The sequence below is a fragment of the Lepidochelys kempii genome, chromosome 3 (assembly GCF_965140285.1).
Source record: "Lepidochelys kempii isolate rLepKem1 chromosome 3, rLepKem1.hap1, whole genome shotgun sequence".
NCBI classification, from domain to species: domain Eukaryota; kingdom Metazoa; phylum Chordata; order Testudines; family Cheloniidae; genus Lepidochelys; species Lepidochelys kempii.
Window position 1 is genome coordinate 22,303,243 of NC_136382.1, and position 20,046 is coordinate 22,323,288.

Sequence of the window (20,046 nt, forward strand, 5' to 3'; positions counted from 1 at the left end):
AAGGGAGAGATGTGACAGATGTGAGACCCGGGGTTCTATATGGAACAATGTGCCAGACAAGAATGGATTTTTGGAACAAAAAGTGTTAAGTGGTTTTCCTGGGGAATATCGAGGGCAGAGGTGGGAAAACTGTGGCCTGCAAGCCGTTTTAAGCCGGCCCGAGAGCTGCACCATGTGGCTCGGCCCCGCTCTGGCCGAAGCGCTGGGTCGGGGGCCACACCACATAGCTCGGACCCGTTCCAGCGAGGGCGCAGGATTGGGGGCTGCACCAGTGGCTCGGCCTCTCTCTGGTGCTGGGTCAGGGGCCACACCAGGCAGTTCAGCCCCACTCCGGCATTCCAGCCGGGGCACAGGGTTGGAGGCAGCACCACACGGCTCTGGGAAGCCACGGCATGGCCCTACTCCGGCTCCTATGCTCTCCAATGGGAGCTGCAGGGGTGGTGCCTGCGGATGGGGCAGTGTGCAGAGCCCTCTGTCCGTGCCTCCATGTAGGTGCCAGAGAAGGGACATGCCACTGCTTCTGGGAGCCGCTTGAGGTAAGCACCGCTTAGAGCCTGCACCCCCTGAGCCTCTCCCCCTGCCCCAACTCCTGCCCCAGCCCTGATCCCCCTCCCACTCTCCAAACCCCTCAATCTCAGCCCCACCCCAGAGCCCCCGCCCCCAGCTGAAACCTGCACCCCTTCCCGTACCCCTGCCCCAGCCATGATCCCTCTTCTGCCCTCCAAACCCCTCGGTCCCAGTCCAGAGCACCCTCCTACACCCCAAACTCCTCATACCCAGCCCCATCCCGGAGTCCGTACCCCCTCCCACACCCCAACCCCAATTTTGTGAGCATTCATGGCCCGCCATACAATTTCTATTCCCCTGACGTAGCCCAAAAGTTTGCCACCCCTGATCTAGGGGGAGGTGAATGCAAATTCCCCAACTCCGATTATGCAAAACCCCAGCCTTTTGAAGCTACGTCCTGGGGAGGGGGCCATTATCTTCTGCTCACTGCTCCATGAGGGCAAGATCAAAGGCCCAAGCTATATAAATGAAAGGCTGAACTATTAATGGTAGTTCAGGTTCTGAATCTGAGACAGTTATGAACTTGTCACCCAGTTGTGGGTTTTGAAGGAATTATATCTACTAAAGCCCGAGGCAGGAGTTGGGGTGACCTCTGATAAGCTTTTTAGCATGTGCATAGGTTCTTTTATTGTTTTTAATGTTTTCTCTGTAATGCTTTCACCTTAACAATAAATGTACTTGCTTAGAAAGAACTCTTAACTGCAGGCAGTACGCTGCTTTGAAGAGAAAGCAAAGTACAGATTCTGGCCTTTTTAGGCAGTCTGGCTTGCTGGAAATATCACATTGTAGGCAGGGAACTGCACAACTTTATAAAACCCCTGGTCGGGAGGGAGAGAGATGCGGGTCTCTGCCCAAGACAGGAGCAGTCAGCCTAGAGTGGGGCCTTCAAAGGACCACAGAGGGATTGGTGCAGATGCCCTGAACTGTGACAGGGGGGTAACAACCTTTTATTGACTTGTTCTACAAGGTATAATGTGTGCGTTTAATCAAAACTAGTTTAACAAGGAAGACATATTTCACTTACAAATGTGAAAAACTCTATCCCTACCATTTCTTTGATTTGAACAATATAGCTTTACCTGTTAACCTGCAGTTTGCATGCGTGTTGGTTTGCATAGCATTTGGTATCAGTACATTTAAAATGCAACGTTCATATTGAGTATCAGCACAGCAGTTCACTTCCAAGATGAGTCTTCAAATCAGAGTCTTTGTGCATGTGAAGCTATTTAAACACATCTGTTTGTAAAGCACTGCAGATTGTAGTGTGGGCTGTAGATAAGCATTAACCTTGGGGTCACACTTGCTAAACTAAAGGAAAACTCAGCTGTGTTTCCTTTTAAAGTTCAGAATGTTCTCGGTATATAGAAACAATGGAGTTGCTTTATTTTTAAAACTGAATCATACCTGCTACTGAGAAGGTAAAGCTTAATTAGTGCACACAAACTGCCATTTTCTGGGGCAGAGATACACCGGCTTCTCTTATCTCAAATGCGTTTCTGCTGTTCACGCCTTGTCTTTCCAGAAGTAACAGTCCTCCATTGCCCCCTCCCCTTTTAGAATGCACCCAGCCCTTGATATTTTGTTTTATGTATCAACCTAATACTCAGTGTAATGACTTACTAGTTCACAATTCAATTTGCTGATAAAGTTTATTAAAGGCTAAAATAACCCTGCCCTTACTGTCTCGCTGTCTTGCATACAAAATGCAGCTTTATTATGTATGTACCACACCCACTGATGGTTCTTTGTCTCTCTTATATACGTGTGCATGTATATTTTATCGATGCATGCACGCAAATTTTGGCCTAAAATCTCCTCGTATGCCATCTGTGAATGGGGGATAACATTTCCCCACTTTAGAGGGATGTTGTGCAGATAAGTTCATCGTTTGTGGAGCGCTCTAATACTAGGTGATACATGCAGCTGAAAAGCTCATGGGGTAATGAAACAACACACTCAGTGCCTCAGTTGGTTGGTTGGTGTGCAGTAAATAAGACGTGGGGCCACATCTTGCTGAAAAGAAATATTGAGCATCCTCCTATTTGCACTTAATGAGGCAGGGTGAAAAAAATAGCATGTGATCGTGTAACTATGTCATAATACTGTGGCACAAGATTGCAACCTTAATTACATCTTAACTTCTTATTTTTTGAGTGCTTGACTTTGCAACCTGGGATTGGAATCTCTGTAAAAAGAGTTTGTTTGTTTGTTTTCTCTCGTGTCCTTTCAAAGCCTGCAGTTGTTTCATTTCAAAGGCCACAATGCCAGGCCTCCATTTTCTCGTAGTATGAAGAAGTGCTTTTTTAAAATGGAAAACACAGTTTAAATGTGCATACTGTAAAATACTGCAAAATGAAGAGTTGTACTCAGAAAGCTATCGGGCAGTGAGTTAAGGATACACCATGTCTTCTGCACACTGAAATCCTTGTGAACAAAAAGCACAGGGGCATAAGTTTGGGACGAGGGCTTTGTTGTGGGGTGTGCCTGTCCTATAATGCCCCCTGCTGACCTAAGGAGGCCCTGCAGGCACTCCCTGCTCCAGGCACTCCCTTAACAACAACACAGCCGAAAGGGGGATGTAAGACAAAATTACCCTGACTGAGGTACTACTTTATTAAAGCCAAATAACCTTGAAATAAGGTCTCTCCCCAGGGGATCAGGGGTTGTACAGCCCTCCTCCTTCTTGGGGCTTGTAGTTTCAGTCCTGGGCTCTCTGGCCAGAAGTCTCTCCCTTTGGGCTCAGGGGTTGCACAGCCCCCCTCCTTGTGGCCTGTGGACTCTGGGAGTTCCTCTCTCTTGGGAGAGGTGGTCTCTCTGAGAACACTTCCCTGAAACTGAGCCCTAAAGGCCTTTTAACAGGCCCAAATGTACCTTATTCAATTAACTGCCTACATGGGCTCTTTAAATTAGCTTCTCACAGTAGCGGGGAGCACGGGGGGTACTTAACTTCACATACATCTTGATGACTTCACTGGGATTCCTCATGTGTATCACTTGTAGGGTTGGAGCCAAAGTTTCAGTCTCCACCTTGAACTTCTGGGCAGTTTTCTTACTCTTCCAGCTATTTCAGCATTTTTTTATTCATGATACATCTATGAATGTGTTTCTAGCAACAAAATCCTTCTTAGAATCATAGAATATCAGGGTTAGAAGGGACCTCAGGAGGTCATCTAGTGCAACCCCCTGCTCAAAGCAGGACCAATCCCCAACTAAATCATCCCAGCCAGGGCTTTGTCAAGCTGGACCTTAAAAATCCTCTAAGGAAGGAGATTCCACCACCTCCCTAGGTAACGCATTCCAGTGCTTCACCACTCTCCTAGTGAAAAAGTTTTTACTAATATCCAACCTAAACCGCCCCCACTGCAACTTGAGACCCGGAAGTTCAAGGTGGAGACTGAAACTTTGGCTCCAGCCCTACAAGTGATACACATGGGGAATCCCAGTGAAGTCATCCTAAAGTCTCCTTAAAGTACATGTTGTCTTTTCAAAATGAATATTGTAAATAGGACCCCAGTCATGCAAATACATTTGTGCTTAGTTTTATTCACGTGACATGAGTAGTCTCTTTGAAGTTGATTAGCCAGAGACTTAAATGGTGTGAATTAGTATAATTCTATTTAAACCAATTATGCCAGTTTATACCATCTGAGAATCTGGCCAAAGGATACTACTCACATGAGTAAAGTTAAGCACGTGTATAAATGTTTGCAGAATTGGGGGCTAGAAGAATCACAGGTAATTGGAGAATATTGTCTGAACCACATATTACAGCTTAATAGTATTGATTTTTATTTATTTGCTAGAATAAAAAAAGATATTTTAGATATTTAATCCTGAGACTGGTACATGATAGACTATTCCAGCAGAGGGCACTTAAGCACTGTCTCAAATTATTTTGCATGATGTAATAACATGCAGACTTTCAGGTAGCAGATTAGTATGCTTGGGTTAGAGTATTTAGCACATTCTGTGTGCTGTATTGCACATTATGGTTGGTTGTTGTGGGAAGCCCACAAGGATTTTCAATGGTTTAATTAGTAATAATGTACCAGGGTGCACATTTGCTCTAAATTCAATAGTATAATTAAACACAAATTGAGATTTATGAAAAATTTGCACATTTGGTTTGCATAGGAAGATTAAAATTTTCTGGGGTGAAGAGAAAAAAAGTAATATTTAAGGTTTTTTTGTCTCATCCCAATGCTCAGTTTTGAATTTGAGTGTAATATTTTTGGGGTAGTTCTATGGATTAGTTGCTCTTTCATATTAGTTAAATAAATTAACTTGCTACTTATTACAATTAATTCTACATTTGACATATTGTGCACATCACTGAAGAACAATATCTGTTCTTTTGGAGAAGAAACAAGGAATCTCCTCTCCCCACTACACTGCAGAGCCTATGCCCAGCCCCCTAGTGTAGATGCAATGTGTGCCAACAGAAGGAGTTCTGCCAGTAAAGTGTAACCCTTCTACCAATGACCTTAGGCAGCAACAAGGGCTGGGTCCTTATTTTAGGCAGGGGATTCTCTACAGTTTCTTAATTTTTGGCTCGAACGTCCACCAAGTGATCACTACCAATAACTGTTCTGAGTACCTTTGCTAGGCAAATCTGTGCCCACTTGCAAGCACAGACATTTAAACAAACAAACCTTCATTTTGATGGGGGGTGGGGGAGGCGAAGGGGGGGTTGTGGAGGAGAAAAGGGAAAGGCCAGGTTGAATGGGACAAATATTTACAATTTCACACCTTCCACCACCGTTTACCCCAGGGTGCATAAGTCACAGTCCCAAACAATTGGACCCTGAATGGCTGATGCAGTTTGTTCTGCCTTCCAGCCTCCCACTCTCAGTTCATGGTTCCCCAGCTTCCACACTTACAGTTTGTGATTCCAAGAGTTCAGGAAAATCAGAGTCCCTGTTTCGTAGGCAGCCCTGGGGCTCTACCTGTCCTGCTTTATTGCTTTCAGCACCTAGGACAGGCAGCCTCATCGGAGTCGCTAAGCTGGCACAGACAGTTGCTACAAATCTCTCTGCTCTCGCTGGAGTGCTCTCTGTTGCTCTCACTCTGCTGTTGGAAGCTGTGACCTGTGCGTGAAACCACCTGCTGCTTTTCTTTGCTTACTGAGTGCTATGGCTGGGCCCAACTCCAACCTTGCTTTGCCTGCTGCTCAGGTGACCAGAACTGCTGCTGGGCTCTGGGTTCTGCTTGCCACTGATGGGAACCTTTGGTGAGCTCTGTTCACATAAGGCAATGACAGGTCTTACAGAGCAATTTCAGATACAAGGGGTACAGTGGTTTTAAAAATCCATCAGAGTCCCTACCACCTAATAAGGTGTTCCCAGCACAGCATGTCCAGCCTTTGTACTTCTATCCCCTGGGTCTGTCTGTCCCTGGGCTCTTACCCCACCCCAGCAAACATTGGTTTAATCAGGGTGACTCCTACCCAGTCATTGTCTAGGCTTTGTGCAGGTGGGTTCCCAACAGGGTAATCTCAAAAATATGGGCCCCAAGTACAAAACTTTGTCAAATTATACCCCCGTGTCCCCAAACTACCTGTTGTTTATATGTAAATGAGATACTGTCACTCAGTTGATGGCCCTTGTTGTCCAGCAGATGATAGCAGAGAACACATTAATATTTAAATGAGGTACTGCCTCACTCAGTCTTCTTTGTCTGGCTGAAGTAAATGTAGATCAACAACTATAGTATTACATTAAGATGGTTAAGCCAGATAATTGTGTCTAGAGTAGCAGAGTGTATTGCTGTCATGGCTCCTTTGTATTTGTGGGCATTGGGTTGTTGCATGTTCCATGGTCTGTTCTGTGTGGCCACAGTCGCACGCTGGAGAGTCTTTAATTTTCCATTTGTGCAGCAAGTATCCATATCTGCCATGGTTTGTGCAGATACAGTTTAGGGTTGCCCATGAGCTTCACGGGAGACCGAAGCCAGGGATCTTCCACACTGGGTCTTTCACAAGGTGTCCATTTGTGACTTCTTGGGAATTCCATTTGGCTTTCCAAGCTTCATCAGGGTTGAAGTTGCATTGTTGAAGGTTAAATGCATGGGTCCAAAAGGGCTTACACGACTTCAAGCGATGGTGAGGGATGTTGTTAAGGTCCTGGTGGGTGGGAAGACATTCGTTTTCCATGATCCACTGGAATTCCCAAAGTATTGCGGCATTGCGGTGAATGGATGGGGGAGCAATGTGCAACAGTACTGGCAGCCATGGCGGTGGGTCGACTTGAGGTTTCCAGTGATGCACCACATTGCAGTGTTCAGTTGGACATCAACAAGTCGAGTATGGCTACTTCTGATCCATACCAGTGCGCAGTACTCGGCTACGGAGTACAAAGGGCCATCGTTGATGTCCGTGACACTGATGCTCCCCAGGTTGTGCTTGCCAGTTTCTGGACCAGGTTGACCCTTGGTCTTTGTCACGCAGTGAGCTCCCCTTGGTCTCCAGCAGGTGGCATCAGAGAGCTCACTCAATTATGTCCCTTCTCTCATAGGCTTCAGGCCACAGAGTTTACAATAGGAACACCACCTCCCCAAGCAGCTGATAAGTGCCCTGCTCTGTTGGCATAGCTGCATGTACTCTGGGTTTTTTGTTAGCATAGTTATGTCAGTTAGAGGGTGGGGTTTTCTACAGACCCTCTGACCGACGTAACTATGTCCATATAAATTTTAAATGTAGACCAGGCGTCTCTCTCACACTCACATGATTTTGGAAGGGATTCTGGTCTGAAACCCTCTCCTGTAAGCTTGTGGCACTTAGCTAAGGATTAATGGGTAGTGACTCCAGAATACCAATGTGGCCATTCCTTCTTTCTTTCACTTTTCTGTTGATGCTGTTTATCAAAAGGAGTTCCATCTATCCTAGGTACCTCTACTACCTGGATGCTCATGTGCATTTAGATCCCACCTACAGACCTGCCCCTACAGTGCTCACAGGAAGTGAGTCTAAAATCCTAGTCAATCACTCCTCTGGGCTTCCCGGTGTATTCTGTCATCTCTTCTTGTCTTGTTTAGATTACATGCTCTTTGGGATAGGTCTACTAGGGTTTCATTATTCAGCACCAAGCACATTATTCAAATAATAAATAATAATATAAAACTTTTTAAACTCACCACTTCTGGATGATAGTTCCAAGTGGCAGCATAATATTAACCTGAGGTTGTTATTACATAAGTGTCCTTGGTAAATCTCAGTTTTGGTTCCTTTCTGCTTCTGTGCTTCGGTTCTGTGGACTTTCTTTTATCCTGGGGCCAGTTACAAATGTTTTGTTCTCTTTCCTATACCCTGAGGCATGGGGCTTGATTCTCCTCTCATTTATTCCAATGTAAATTGAGAGTCAGTCCTTTGAAGTCATTGGAATTACATGAGTGTAGAACTAATAATAAATTGCAGGAGAATGAGGTGCAAAGGGGTTGGACTGCAGAAGAGGAGCTGATGAATAATTGCTAGACAAGTACAGCATTACTTGTTTTAATTACTTCAAACTCTCTAATTGCATCTATCCATATAGATTCAAAGGTTGTTTTTTTTTAAGGCCAAAAGGGGCCATTTTCATAGAATATCGGGGTTGGAAGGGACCTCAGGAGGTCATCTAGTCCAGCCCCCTGCTCAAAGCAGGACCAATCCCCAACTAAATCATTATAATCATCTTCTCTGACCTCCTGCGTAACCATTCACCCATTCATTCCTGTGTCAAGCCCATAATTTCTCTTTGAATCAGACCATATCTTTTAGAAAGACATCTTGTCTTGAATTAAAGACTTCAAGTGATGAAGAATCCATCAGATCACTAGATAAGTTGTTCCAGTCATTAATTACCATCACTATAAAAATATTTGCCTTATTTCTAGTCCTGCTTCCAAACATTGGTTTTTGTGATGCCTTTTCTGCTAAATTAAAGAGCCCCCCTACCATCTGAGATCTTCTCCCTATGTAGGTACTTACAGATTTGTAGATTCCAAGGCCAAAATGGACCATGGTGATCATCTAATCTGACCTCCTGTGTAGCATAGGCCATAAAACTTCCCTCAAATAATTCCTATAGCATATTTTTTTAGAAAAACATCCTGTCTTGCTTTAAAAATTGTCAGTGATGGAGAATCCACCACAATCCTTGGTAAATTGTTCCATTGGTTAATTACTCCCACTGTTAAAAAGTTACATTTTATTTCTAATCAGAATTTGTCTAGCTTCAATTTCCAGTCATTGGATCATGTTTATACCTTTCTTTGCTAGATTGAGGGCCCCATTATTAAATATTTGTTCCCCATGTAGATACTTATAGACTGTAATCAAGGCACCCCTTAATCTTCTGTTTTGTTACGCTAAATAGATTGAGCTCTTTGAGCCTGTCACTATAAGACATGTTTTCCAATCCTTTATTGTTCTTGTGGCTCTTCTTTGAACTCTCTCTAATTTATCAACATCATTCTTGAATTGTGAGCACCAGAACTGGGCACAGTATTCCAGCAGTGGTCACACCAGTGCCAAATATAGAGGTAAATTAACCTCTCTGCTCCTACTTGTGATTCCTACTTATGTGTTCCAGGATTGCATTAGCCATTTCGTCCATGTACTAGGAGCTCACATTCAGCTGATGACCCCCAAATCTTTTTTCAGAGTCACTTCTTCCCACTGAAGGTAGTGACAAGTTCTGAGGTTCTGTGCTGGTTATCAGGTACATTAGCAAATGTGGCAGACATTCAGGCACCAACAGCGTAGAGCAGCTACCTACCAAGGTTGGCAAATCTGCCTTAAAGAGAAGCAGCAAACTGGGAAAAAGATCCATGCAGCTTTTTCCATTAGGATGCTAGCCTGGAGACGTTCCTACTTCCTGACCTCTCTCAGGGCAGGCAGCAAAGAGTCTGTTTGTAGCTGAATGTTAAGGGTCTGTGCTTTCAAAGAAGAATGTCTTGAGTTGTGATCCACGCCGTGTGCAACTAGCTGATGGCCATGCTGTCTGACTGAATACTGTGCTGGATTTTTATTTCATTACAGTAGGGGATCACAGTAATGCTGTGTGGTGAGCTACAAAGATGACAAGCTGACACCAAGCCAGATGGAAAGCTTTTTGGTACTGCATATTTTACACTGAGGCATCCAGGGGAAATGTTTCGTGGAGCATAACTCCCTGCCTGTTTGCGGTCTGTCTTTCACTCTTCTCTGTTCATAAACTAATCCAACATGCATATTTCATTACAGATCTCTAAGAAGTACAGTGAGATTGATGAGTTTTACCAAAAGCTGACTGCCCGCTACCCACAGGCATCTCTTCCACCATTACCGAGGAAAGCTCTGTTTGTTGGGGAATCTGATATCCGAGAACGAAGAGTGGTGTTCAATGACATCATGAGGCTCATTGCCAAAGATTTGGAACTCGCAACAAGTCCTGAATTATTGGAATTCTTAGGTAACTAAAATAATTATATTGCACATGCACTCAGACCCCCCCCCCCCCGTTAAAACGATATGAAGTTAAGCACTCAAAAGTTAGGAAATACTAGAATTATGGTCTCCTGTGCAACCTTAATTCAGCCCCCCGTGTGCATATGCATTATGGTACAGCCTTTAATTGCATGATCACATGCTATTTTTTCCTTCCCTCATTCATTGCACAGGATGGACCTGCTCTGGAGATGAATGAGGGCTGCATATTGAAGGAGGCTGTTGTCTATAGACCTTGCTTTATTTGTTGCTGAAGTTGGAAGATGTGTAGTGAAAGAGACGGGACTGCAGGAAGAGAAAGGATGGTCTTATGGTTCAGGCAGTTGAATGCCGCCCTGGAGAACTGGATTTTGCGCCTACCCCTGCCACAGGGTACCTGTGTGATCACTTAAAGCAATCTTTTCACGAGTGGTCACTAATTGTGTGTTCCTCATTTTCTGGATGCCTGACTTGAGATACTGGGGTCTGATTTGCAGAAATTCAGAGCACTCACAGCTGCAACTGAAGTCAATGGGAGCTATGCCATGAACATATAAAATGCTATATAATGCTCTGAAAAACCAGGCCTTAGGCATCTCAAATTGGGCATCCAATATTAATGAATGCTTTTGACTCTGATCTGTCTGTGCCTCAGTTCTCCACCTGTAAGCGGAGGATAATACACCCACTTTCCTCGCAGAGGTGTTGTAAAAATCAATTAATTAATGTTTGTGAAGCACATGGATACTAGAGTGATAAATGCCATAGGAAAGCCTATGAGGAAATTAATAATTCTGTCTTCATGATAGGATTTGAACAGTGTGCAGTAAATAAGGTCTGGGGCCACACACTGAACAATGAGAAAAGACAGTATTGAATAGCTGCTCCCTAAATGAATGAAGCAGAGGGTCCTGTGGGAAAAACAGGATGTGACCATATAATTAAAGACTGTATCATAATGCATACTCATAAGGGGTTGCACAGGTAATCTTAATTCTGGCATTTCCTAACTTTGGGGTGTTTGACATTGCAACCTTAATAATGTTCTTATAAACACAGTATTTTTGTGAGTAATTTTCTAGGTTTTTTAAAAAGCAAATTGGAAGATTATCTGAAGAGTTGGAACCTTTACATCCACTGCACAGACATCTGCCACTTGAGCTAACAGAGTAACTGATAGCAGTAGTAGGCCCTTATCCTCTGTGTGGACCAGCAGTAGAGGGGGATGCAACACTTTGCCAGAGGCTTTCACAGATATTTTCTGGAAGCAGAGGAATGATGAGACTTGGGAATTTTGGGTTCCGTTCCAGGTTCTGGAGTGGTGCATGCTCTAATACAGAGGTTCCCAAACTTTTCTTATTGCTTATCTCCTTCCATATCTACCAGATGCCTGCGTATTCCTATCCTTCTCATCACTGATACTTTGTGTGTTCTTCGCAACACTACCTGTCTTTAGCCATCTGTCCATATTTCACTGTTACGTACAGATATATTTATAGTGTAAGGTACATAACCGAAATAAAACCCCTTGACTAAGTTCTGAGCTCAGTTAGACTGGACAGTTGCTGGGCAACTGAACCCACGTTGTATGGTGACTGGAGATGAGGGCTGTATATGTCAGCGTCTCTGTGTATCTGTGTGTTCTCATTGGTACATCTTGAAGTAAATTAACTACCTTATTTAATATAACAAATTTCCACAGAGTTTTAAAGCTTCATCTGAGTAGCCTATTATGAAAATGCAATAAATAAAATAATTAAAATCCACATTATACAATTTCTCCCATGTGCTCCCCAGAGATGTCTTGCGTACCCCCAGGGGTATGTGTACCACAGGTGGGCACAGTCTCTTCTATCCATTTTAGATTTTAATTTATGTGTGCAAATTGAAGAATTGCACCACATACTTATCTCAGCTTCATTTTTCATGCAGTCCAGGGTTGTACTTTTAGTTTTCACTCTCTGATGGGGTTTGACCTGAGAGCAGCCCAGATATGTTAAGTCAGTATCAAATATTTCAGATCTAGAGGTGCATATAATGGCATGTTAGTGGATAGGGGGAACTAACTCTCCAGTCCAGATTGCTGGATATAGTTGACAATAGCTGATTGTAAAGCTAGGAACACATTCCCCAAGCCTAACTATTGGGAACAAGTGGAAGAAATTGACAAAAAAAGTATGGCTGTGAGTTTAAATTGGCATGCTCAGTTCTTCATGAATTATTGTTTTTTCGCAGGGACAAAATCTACTAGTGTCATTGACTTGAAAGGTAAAAATGTTCCTGAGGAGGAGGAGGAAGATGAAGAAAATGAAGAGTTAGATTTTTTCAAAGAGGAGAGGACATCCGACATACTCCCTCGGTTTGGGTTAATAAAAGATCAAGATGCTGAAAAAGAGGAGGAAGAGGAGGAAGAAGATGTAGATCCTCTTGGCATAATCAGGTATGACTGTCTTCTTTCTCTGTTTTATGCCATTTTTACGTATAGCATATGAGGCAGGTTTCACTTACACCATTGAAGTTGGAGTTGCAACAATATAAAGCATTTTTATTATGGTGTCCACGTGTGGGCTTTCTTGTTCTTCCTGACTCCGAAGACCTCATATGATCGCGAGCAAAAGCAACAGTATCTGAAGACTCTGAATAATTAAATAAAGACCTACTTAGGTAAACAAACATAGATATCTACTTAACTTGTAATTCTAAGGCAATTATTTTCTTTATTTAAATCTGAAATCCCTCACTAATTCCCAAAACCACTTCTAAATTGCAACAGAAGCCCTGCAGCTAAATTGGCTTACCTATGTAGCCAGGATTGTCAGCAGTGACAACAGCAATATTGTGGATTGTCAGCAGTGCCTAACTTGAGATACTTTAAAGTTTAAAGGATCTTGATATTCAGGAAATGCTAAACAACCCTCCTCCGAAAATCGAGCTCCTTTAAGGTATGTCAAGTCAGACACCCAGAATCACCAGTTACTTCTGAAAATCTTGTCTTAGGACTTTAACACTGCTCTGAACTGGTTCCTCCCTAGGATGGCAACATGGGATGGATCTTTCCTTTTACTTTTCCCATTTAAATCTGAATGTGACTTAACCTACGGTCATTCCCAAGCCTGGGTCTCCCACGCTGCAGTTGGGCCAAGCAGAAATGTTTAATTCTGGAAGCATGTTTTAGAGCTCATTGCCACTATTAGAACAAGTTGCAATTACTAACTTTCAGACGTTCTTTTTACTTAGTGTACTTCATTCCTTGATTGTCATTGGAATAGTTTAACTGTTATTCATTTAGCAATTGAACAGGTTCTTTGCCAAGTATCCAAATTATTTCTTTTTTTTTTAAAGATGGATTTTTAAAAAATGGTTAAATTACTGTTTACAGTGAGACTCTAGGTATAGCAATACTTCCCACAAAATCAGCCTCAGCTGGGCAATTTACAAAAGAAGCTGTCCTTTTTTGGATAGGAAAATGATCTTTTGAGTTAGAAAATGTATTGTTGGATTTGCCACTTACACCAAAGATAAGCTGTAAAGAATTCACAGTGCCAAAATAAACAAGAAGTTTGCTTTCCCGTTCTGTGGTGGTTTGACTTGTGTCTAAAAGTCTGAATCTTTGGATCTCTTGAGTGTATCGAGGGATGAACAGATCTGGCACTTAATCCCCATTTAACTTCCTGTTCGCCACTTCCTACGAAAGCAGCATTCTTGCTGAAATCAATGGAGTTTTTCCTAAGTAAGAGCAAACAAGGCACTTAAAAATATGTACTCAGCTACAGTGGGAATCTCTGCATTGTTGGTGAATTTTTTTAAAAATCAAATGCTTTGAAAAATAAACTCTTAACAGGTGGCTGTTCTGGCATCCAGCTAATCTGGTTCTTCTTCTTTTAAAAAGTTCTGCACAAAGCACCCGTATTAAGGGTGTTACAAAAGCCAGAAATTTAAAGTTGAAATGATAAGCCGGAATCTGACCTTATGTTGCTGCTACACTGGTGTAACTCCGCCAGCTTCAGTGGAAGTAACTCCCATTTTACACCAAGGTAATGGAGATCAGAACCAGGCCTCATGTCTTGAGCAGCTCCTTTTGTGCCTATATTACTGATCTTATGCTACATATCTTTATTTATTATTATTTATGTGTATTTTTGTGGTACTTAGACGCCCAGGACGCCATTGTGTGGAAGCACTGTACAAAAACATAAATATGTGCTGAACCCTGGCTTCAGGCACTCTGCCATAATTCAATGTCACAGTAACATCTCAAATAACATGGCCTGGTTTTTACCACTATAAAATGTAAAAATACCAGCCAATTACTCCCCTCCCCCACTGCAAATAACATCTGTACATGTTGATAGCCTGTGTTAAGTCTTAAGTGAAAGACTGGGTTCAACCTGACCCCACAACAAGGCGGAGAAATGGCTAGTTTTATATTGACAGTGTATTGAGTTTCTCTTTAATCAACAGTATTGTCCATCTTTTCCATTTATTGCACACTTTGAAAAGTATGTAACAGTGACATCTGTGGCTGCTTTTCCTGTGGGAGGCTTTAACTTTGGTGGTCCTGATTTTTTTTTCCTTTTTTGTTTTTTGTTGTTGCTTAACCATATGGGCGTAAAGCTTTAACTTGCAAACATGCTGTACTTGAAACGGCATAGTATGCTTGTGGTTTCCGAAAATACTCGTGCAGCCGATTCTAAAATGTTGCAGTGCGGTTTATAATGAGGAAATGGTGGTTCACCAGCTGGGTAAGGCTCAAGGAAGAAAACAAAAATGAACGTGAAGTCAAAGACATTGAAAATCTACTATTGTTAGAATAGGACGGTAGTGATAGCTGCAAGGCAGGAGTGGTCATTTCATGGTGATTAGGATACTACAGAAGGGATGTGGACAAATTGGAGAGAGTCCAGCGGAGGGCAATGGAAATGATCGGGGGCTGGGGCACATGACTTACGAGGAGAGGCTGAGGGAACTGGTCTTGTTTAGTTTGCAGAAGAGAAGAGTGAGGGGGGATTTGATAGCAGCCTTCAACTACCTGAAGGGGGGTTCAAAAGAGGATGGAGCTTGGCTGTTTTCAGTGATGGCAGATGACAGAAGAAGGAGCAATGATCTCAAGTTGCAGTGCGGGAGGTCTAGGTTGGATATTAGGAAACACTGTTTCACTGGGAAGATGGTGAAGCACTGGAATGAGTTACCTAGGGAGGTGGTGGAATCTCCATCCTTAGAGGTATTTAAGGCCTGGCTTGACAAAGCCAAAGCCGGGATGATTTAGTTGGGGTTGATACAGCTTTGAGCAGGGGTTTGGACTAAATGACCTCCTGAGGTCTCTTCCAACCCTAATCTTCTATGATTCTATGATACTTCTGGCAAACACATCTGCATAATTGAAATGGGCTACATCAGTATCATGCTGAAGTATTTAAAAATTAAACATTCCACTAAACCACTGAAAGGAAAGCCATGGCATGTTTATATCTGAGGGGCAGGGACAGGATTGAGAAGCTGTTTATTGGCAGCCAGAACATCCTAGATAAGATTGATAAGCACCAGAAAAATCTTCATTCTGCAGAGGAAAAGGGTATAATTTGTCAGCTGCTTGGGAAGAGGTTTATTTGGGGTGAAGTGACACAAGGAAAGTGAGACTCATGGAGCATTCAAATGTCTGCCATATGGGTCTGTTCTCTGTCTCCAGTGGAGTCTGATAGGGTCTCTGCAGATATGCAGGCAAGAAATTATTTTAGAATGTTTTACCTTTCTTTTCTGATGGAAGGGGGAGTGTTTCTGAGGGACCAAAATTGGCCATGTCTCACTTTGAAACTTAAGCAATTAAGTAAGTTGTGGAACCTCCTTCACTGGAGGTTTTCAAAAAGAGGCTGGATAGCTATCTGTCTTGGATCCTGCATCTTGGCAGGGGATAAAACCAGGTAACCCTTGCGTCCCTTCTAACACTATGATTCTATATTGGTTGGTTGTGAGAGGCATTTCACTATTTAAGATACTACATAGAAAGATTAAACAGGTATTAGGTCACTAATAAGATCTGTAAAGTACTGGTTAGAGGGTAGATGTCAGATTGTTGAAGGTATGCACTCTGTGCTGAATTTGATGGGAAACGGAGTCCCACAGGGCTCTGAATTCAGTAATCTTGAATATTTGTATTAATGGTTTAGTTTAGCCAAAGCTACCAAGGGTAAGAGCCTTAAATTTGCAGACAATATTAAATTAGAAGGAGGAGTTAAGAGATGTAGCTACAATGAAGGATAATCTTGATAGATTAGAAAAATGGTCAAATGGAATATAGGATGTCAAAGTGGACTTGCATCTGCTCGTAGGGTTGCCAGGTGTCCAGTTTTCGACCGGAATGCCCAGTCGAAAAGGGCGGCCCAACCCTGGTGGCTCTGGTCAGCACTGACAACCGGGCCATTAAAAGTCCGGTCGGCAGTGCTGCAGGTCTAAGGCAGGCTGTGCACTCCCACTGGCCAGGAATCACTGCCAATGGGAGCTGGGGGGGTGGTGCCTGCAGGTGAGAGCAGCGTGAGGAGCCTCCTGGCCCCCTCATCTAGGAGCTGGACCGCTTCTAGGGCGCAGCACAGTGCCAGGACGGGTAGGGACTAGCCTGCCTTAGCCTTGCAGCACCGCTGACCAGGAGTCGTCTGAGGTAAGCCCGAGCCCCAACCCCCGCCCCAGCCCTGAGCCCCCTCAAACCCAGAACCCCCTCCTGCAGCCCAACCCCCTCATTCCTCCCAAGAGCCTCCACCCCCAGCCCAGAGCCCATACCCCCTCCTGCAACCCAACCCTCTGCCTCAACCCGCAGCCCCCTCCTGCACTCCAAATCCCTTGGCCGCCCCCCAACCTGGAGCCCCCTCTTGTACCCCAGACCCCGCACCCCCAGCTGGAGCCCTCATCCCCTCCCTCACCCCAACTCCCTGCTCCAGGATGGAGACCCCTCCCTCACCCTGAACCCCTTATTTCTGGCCCCACCCTGGAGCCTGTACCCCCAATTAGAGCCCTCACCCCCACCCACACCCCCGTCCCAGCCCAGTGAGGGTGGGGGAGAGCAAGCCACCGAGGAGGGGGAATGCAGGGAGTGGGGCCTCAGAAAGGGGCGGGATAGGGGTGCGGCCTCAGAAAGGGGTGGGTCCTCAGGAAAGGGGCGGGGCTAGGGTGTTCAGTTTTGTGTGATTAGAAAGTTGGCAACCCTATCTGCTGGGCCTTGTCATCCCTGCTGCCATCAGGATTCTACCATTTTGCTAAAGTTGTTGGTCCTCAGGCCACTCATTCCTCCCCTCCCCACCCCGCACCCCTCCCACACACATGGACCAGTCCTTGAATTCACAGTTTTATTTGGTCCTATGTTAGTAGTTTGTTATGGGTCTTTGGTAGCGTGACTGTATTTTCCAAAACGTGACTGTATTTTCCCTGAGCCACCTGCATGCGAACCCTTCCCTGATCTGACCTCCCCCCGCCACCTGCAATCCCCTCCAACCTGGTCCGAGCCCCCCCGCTGCCTGTCTGCAATCCCCCGGGGGCTGGTCTGACCCCCCTTCTCCCTTGCACGCGAGGCTGGTCCTCCGAGCCCCTGAATGCAGGCTGGTGGTCCAAGCCTCCCTGCCGCACACGGGGCTGGTGGTCCGAGGCCCCCTGTCGCCTGCCTGCAGGGCTGGTGGTCCAAACCACCCCGCCCCCCCCCCGCTGCACGCCTGCGCGTGGGGCTGCCTGAGGCCCCCTTGTCCCCCTGTATGCAGGCAGGCTGGCCAGCCCAATCCGCTCTTCCTAGCCCCTCCCTCCAGCACAGTGCTGGGGTTGCCATGCTCCCCCCCCAAAAGTTCCTCCACGCCCCCCTAAGGGTCCCACGTGCGGGGGCGGGGTAGGCTGCGAGGTGAGATGCTGCTCACAGCCTGCTCCCACTGCCAGGGAGCCAGCAGAGCCCCTCTGCCTGCGGGAGCAGGGACCCCCTTCCCTGGGCAGGGCATTCCCGGCCCTGGCTTCTCCCCCACGCAAGGTGGGAGCTGAGGGTGGCGCAGCAGGAGTGCTGCCCAGGAGGGCGGTGGGGAAGGTGCAGCAGCAGGAACGGGGGGTGGGGGAGTGGCGAGCCCGGGCTGCTCCTGGGCGCGCTGTCACTGCCCATCCCCGGCTCTGGTGCTGCTGCTGCCGCTGGAGGAGGCGGCAAGGGGGATTCCGTTGCGGGTGTGCGGTGGCGAGAGCAAAGTGGGGGGTGGAGGGCACAGCTGCTTGCTGCTGGCTCTGTGCCGTGATCCCAGAAAATACGGGACAGTTTGCCCATATTTAACAAAAAGTCAGGTTATCTGGAAGAATGCTTAAATACGGGACTGTCCTGTTAAAAACAGGACACCTGGTCACCCTAGTCTTTGGGTGTATGAGCTCACCTCTGAATCCAGTTGAACTTTCCCACATCAGCAGCGACCCCACTGCTCTGTCCCATTCTCTTCTACCAGGGCACTATAATTAGGAACAGGGGCCAAGGCAGCAAGGAAAGGGGAAGGCCCATGTTACAAGGTGGTTGTTCAAATGTACTTTGGACAAGAAAAACAAGCAAAGGAGAACTCATTTCAAATGCTGTATTTTCCTCGCATGCAGTTGTAGGGCAGTATGTGTGTCCAGGAACACAGCTGTGAAGCCTTTAGAGTTCTAAAACAGGCAGATCTTTATGTGCTGTCAATTGTTGAGTCACCAGTGAAGGTCGCAAACCATGCTTGGACATCACTGCTGCCAAGTGCCACAAATATTTGTGCTGATTCCAATCGCATTGCTGTCGGAACTGCAGCTTACAAACCCCAGTAAACAACCCTTCCTTTCCTCCTGTCCATTCACTCCTCTTGAGAAACATTTTAGGGCAACAACCTGAAGAGATTTTCAAATCTGAGAAAGTGGTGTGGTGCCATAGCTCTTTTTTTAAAACTGTGGAGTGTGTATTGCTGATCCGGAGAGGGGCTGAGCCACTCCCCTTTAAGCCAGCTTTCCTTGGCTTTATTTGGAGCCTCAGTTCTCAGCCTCGTGGGATCAGTTCTAAAATCTCTTTGATGAACTGGTTTCTTGGATAGGCTCCCCTGCTGTTTTTAAAAGTCTGGCTTATCATTTCTGTTCCCTTTCAAACCCAGTAGATAGGCGCATGGGAGAGGATGGAAGAGGTGCTCTCATTTCTCTAGGAATTTTATTGCTATAGTTTATCTGTATGTCTGTTGGTACAGATTGATCTGTGTTTTAGCTGTGTTCATTTCTTGGATACTTCCTTGATTCAGATCCCGTCCATCTGCATCAAAACTGAGATCCGTTTGCACAGCCCAACTCTCACCTGTTTCATCACCTTCTGTTCCTTGTTTGTCTGTCTTTGCTACATAACTTTTTGCCCCCATTATGGACTCCTCCCACTGTTTGTTTCCCTGTGGCCTCCTAGGCCTGGATCCCACTCCCTGACGCAGTCTGTATTTCTTGTACATCATGCCTGCTTTAATACACTTTGTCCAAGAGATCTATAAACCCTCTGGGGGAGAACAATGTAGATATAAGATATAATAGAAGTATCAAAGTTGAATTTGTTGCAATAGGTACCTCTGCTTTTGAAAAGATTGCCATGAGATCTTCAGTGGCTCCTATTCCTTGATTTTAATATTTTAACATAATAAACAATAAAATTTGCCATACACTTTCTGTGTATATAAAGGTGGAGGTGTGGAGATTATTTAAAAGCAAACAAGCAAATCCTGCTTCAGAGCAAAACAGAGTTGAGCTAATAAGCCACATGCTAAACCCCACTCCACTTCTGGCAATGCTTCATCACTCAATAATTGCTTCAAGAGTCAGAAAGGGATTTTTCCTGTCCAAGCAGAGCATGATGTAACTGGTGTGGAGTGCTATACAGGGGGTCAGGATGGCTCAGGGAGTGGGTCATGGGTTATAGATAGGGCTCTACCAAATTCACAGCTCTGAAAAACCCATCATGGACTGTGAAATCTGGTCTCCCCCCGTGAAATCGGGTCTTTTGTGAGCTTTTACTCTGTACTTTACAGATTTCACGGCGGAGA

The 20,046-nt window shown here is 45.1% G+C and overlaps 1 protein-coding gene across 3 annotated transcripts in view; it reads left to right on the plus strand.

Moving 5' to 3' along the window:
- HS1BP3 (HCLS1 binding protein 3) overlaps positions 1-20,046 on the plus strand; it is a 78,270-nt gene that overhangs the window by 15,848 nt on the left and 42,376 nt on the right. For all 3 annotated transcript variants that reach the window (XM_073335913.2, XM_073335914.1, XM_073335912.2), the window contains exons 3-4: positions 9,788-9,995; positions 12,245-12,449. In XM_073335913.2, coding sequence (XP_073192014.1) covers positions 9,788-9,995; positions 12,245-12,449 — 413 coding nt within the window. The remainder of the gene's footprint in view (positions 1-9,787; positions 9,996-12,244; positions 12,450-20,046) is intronic.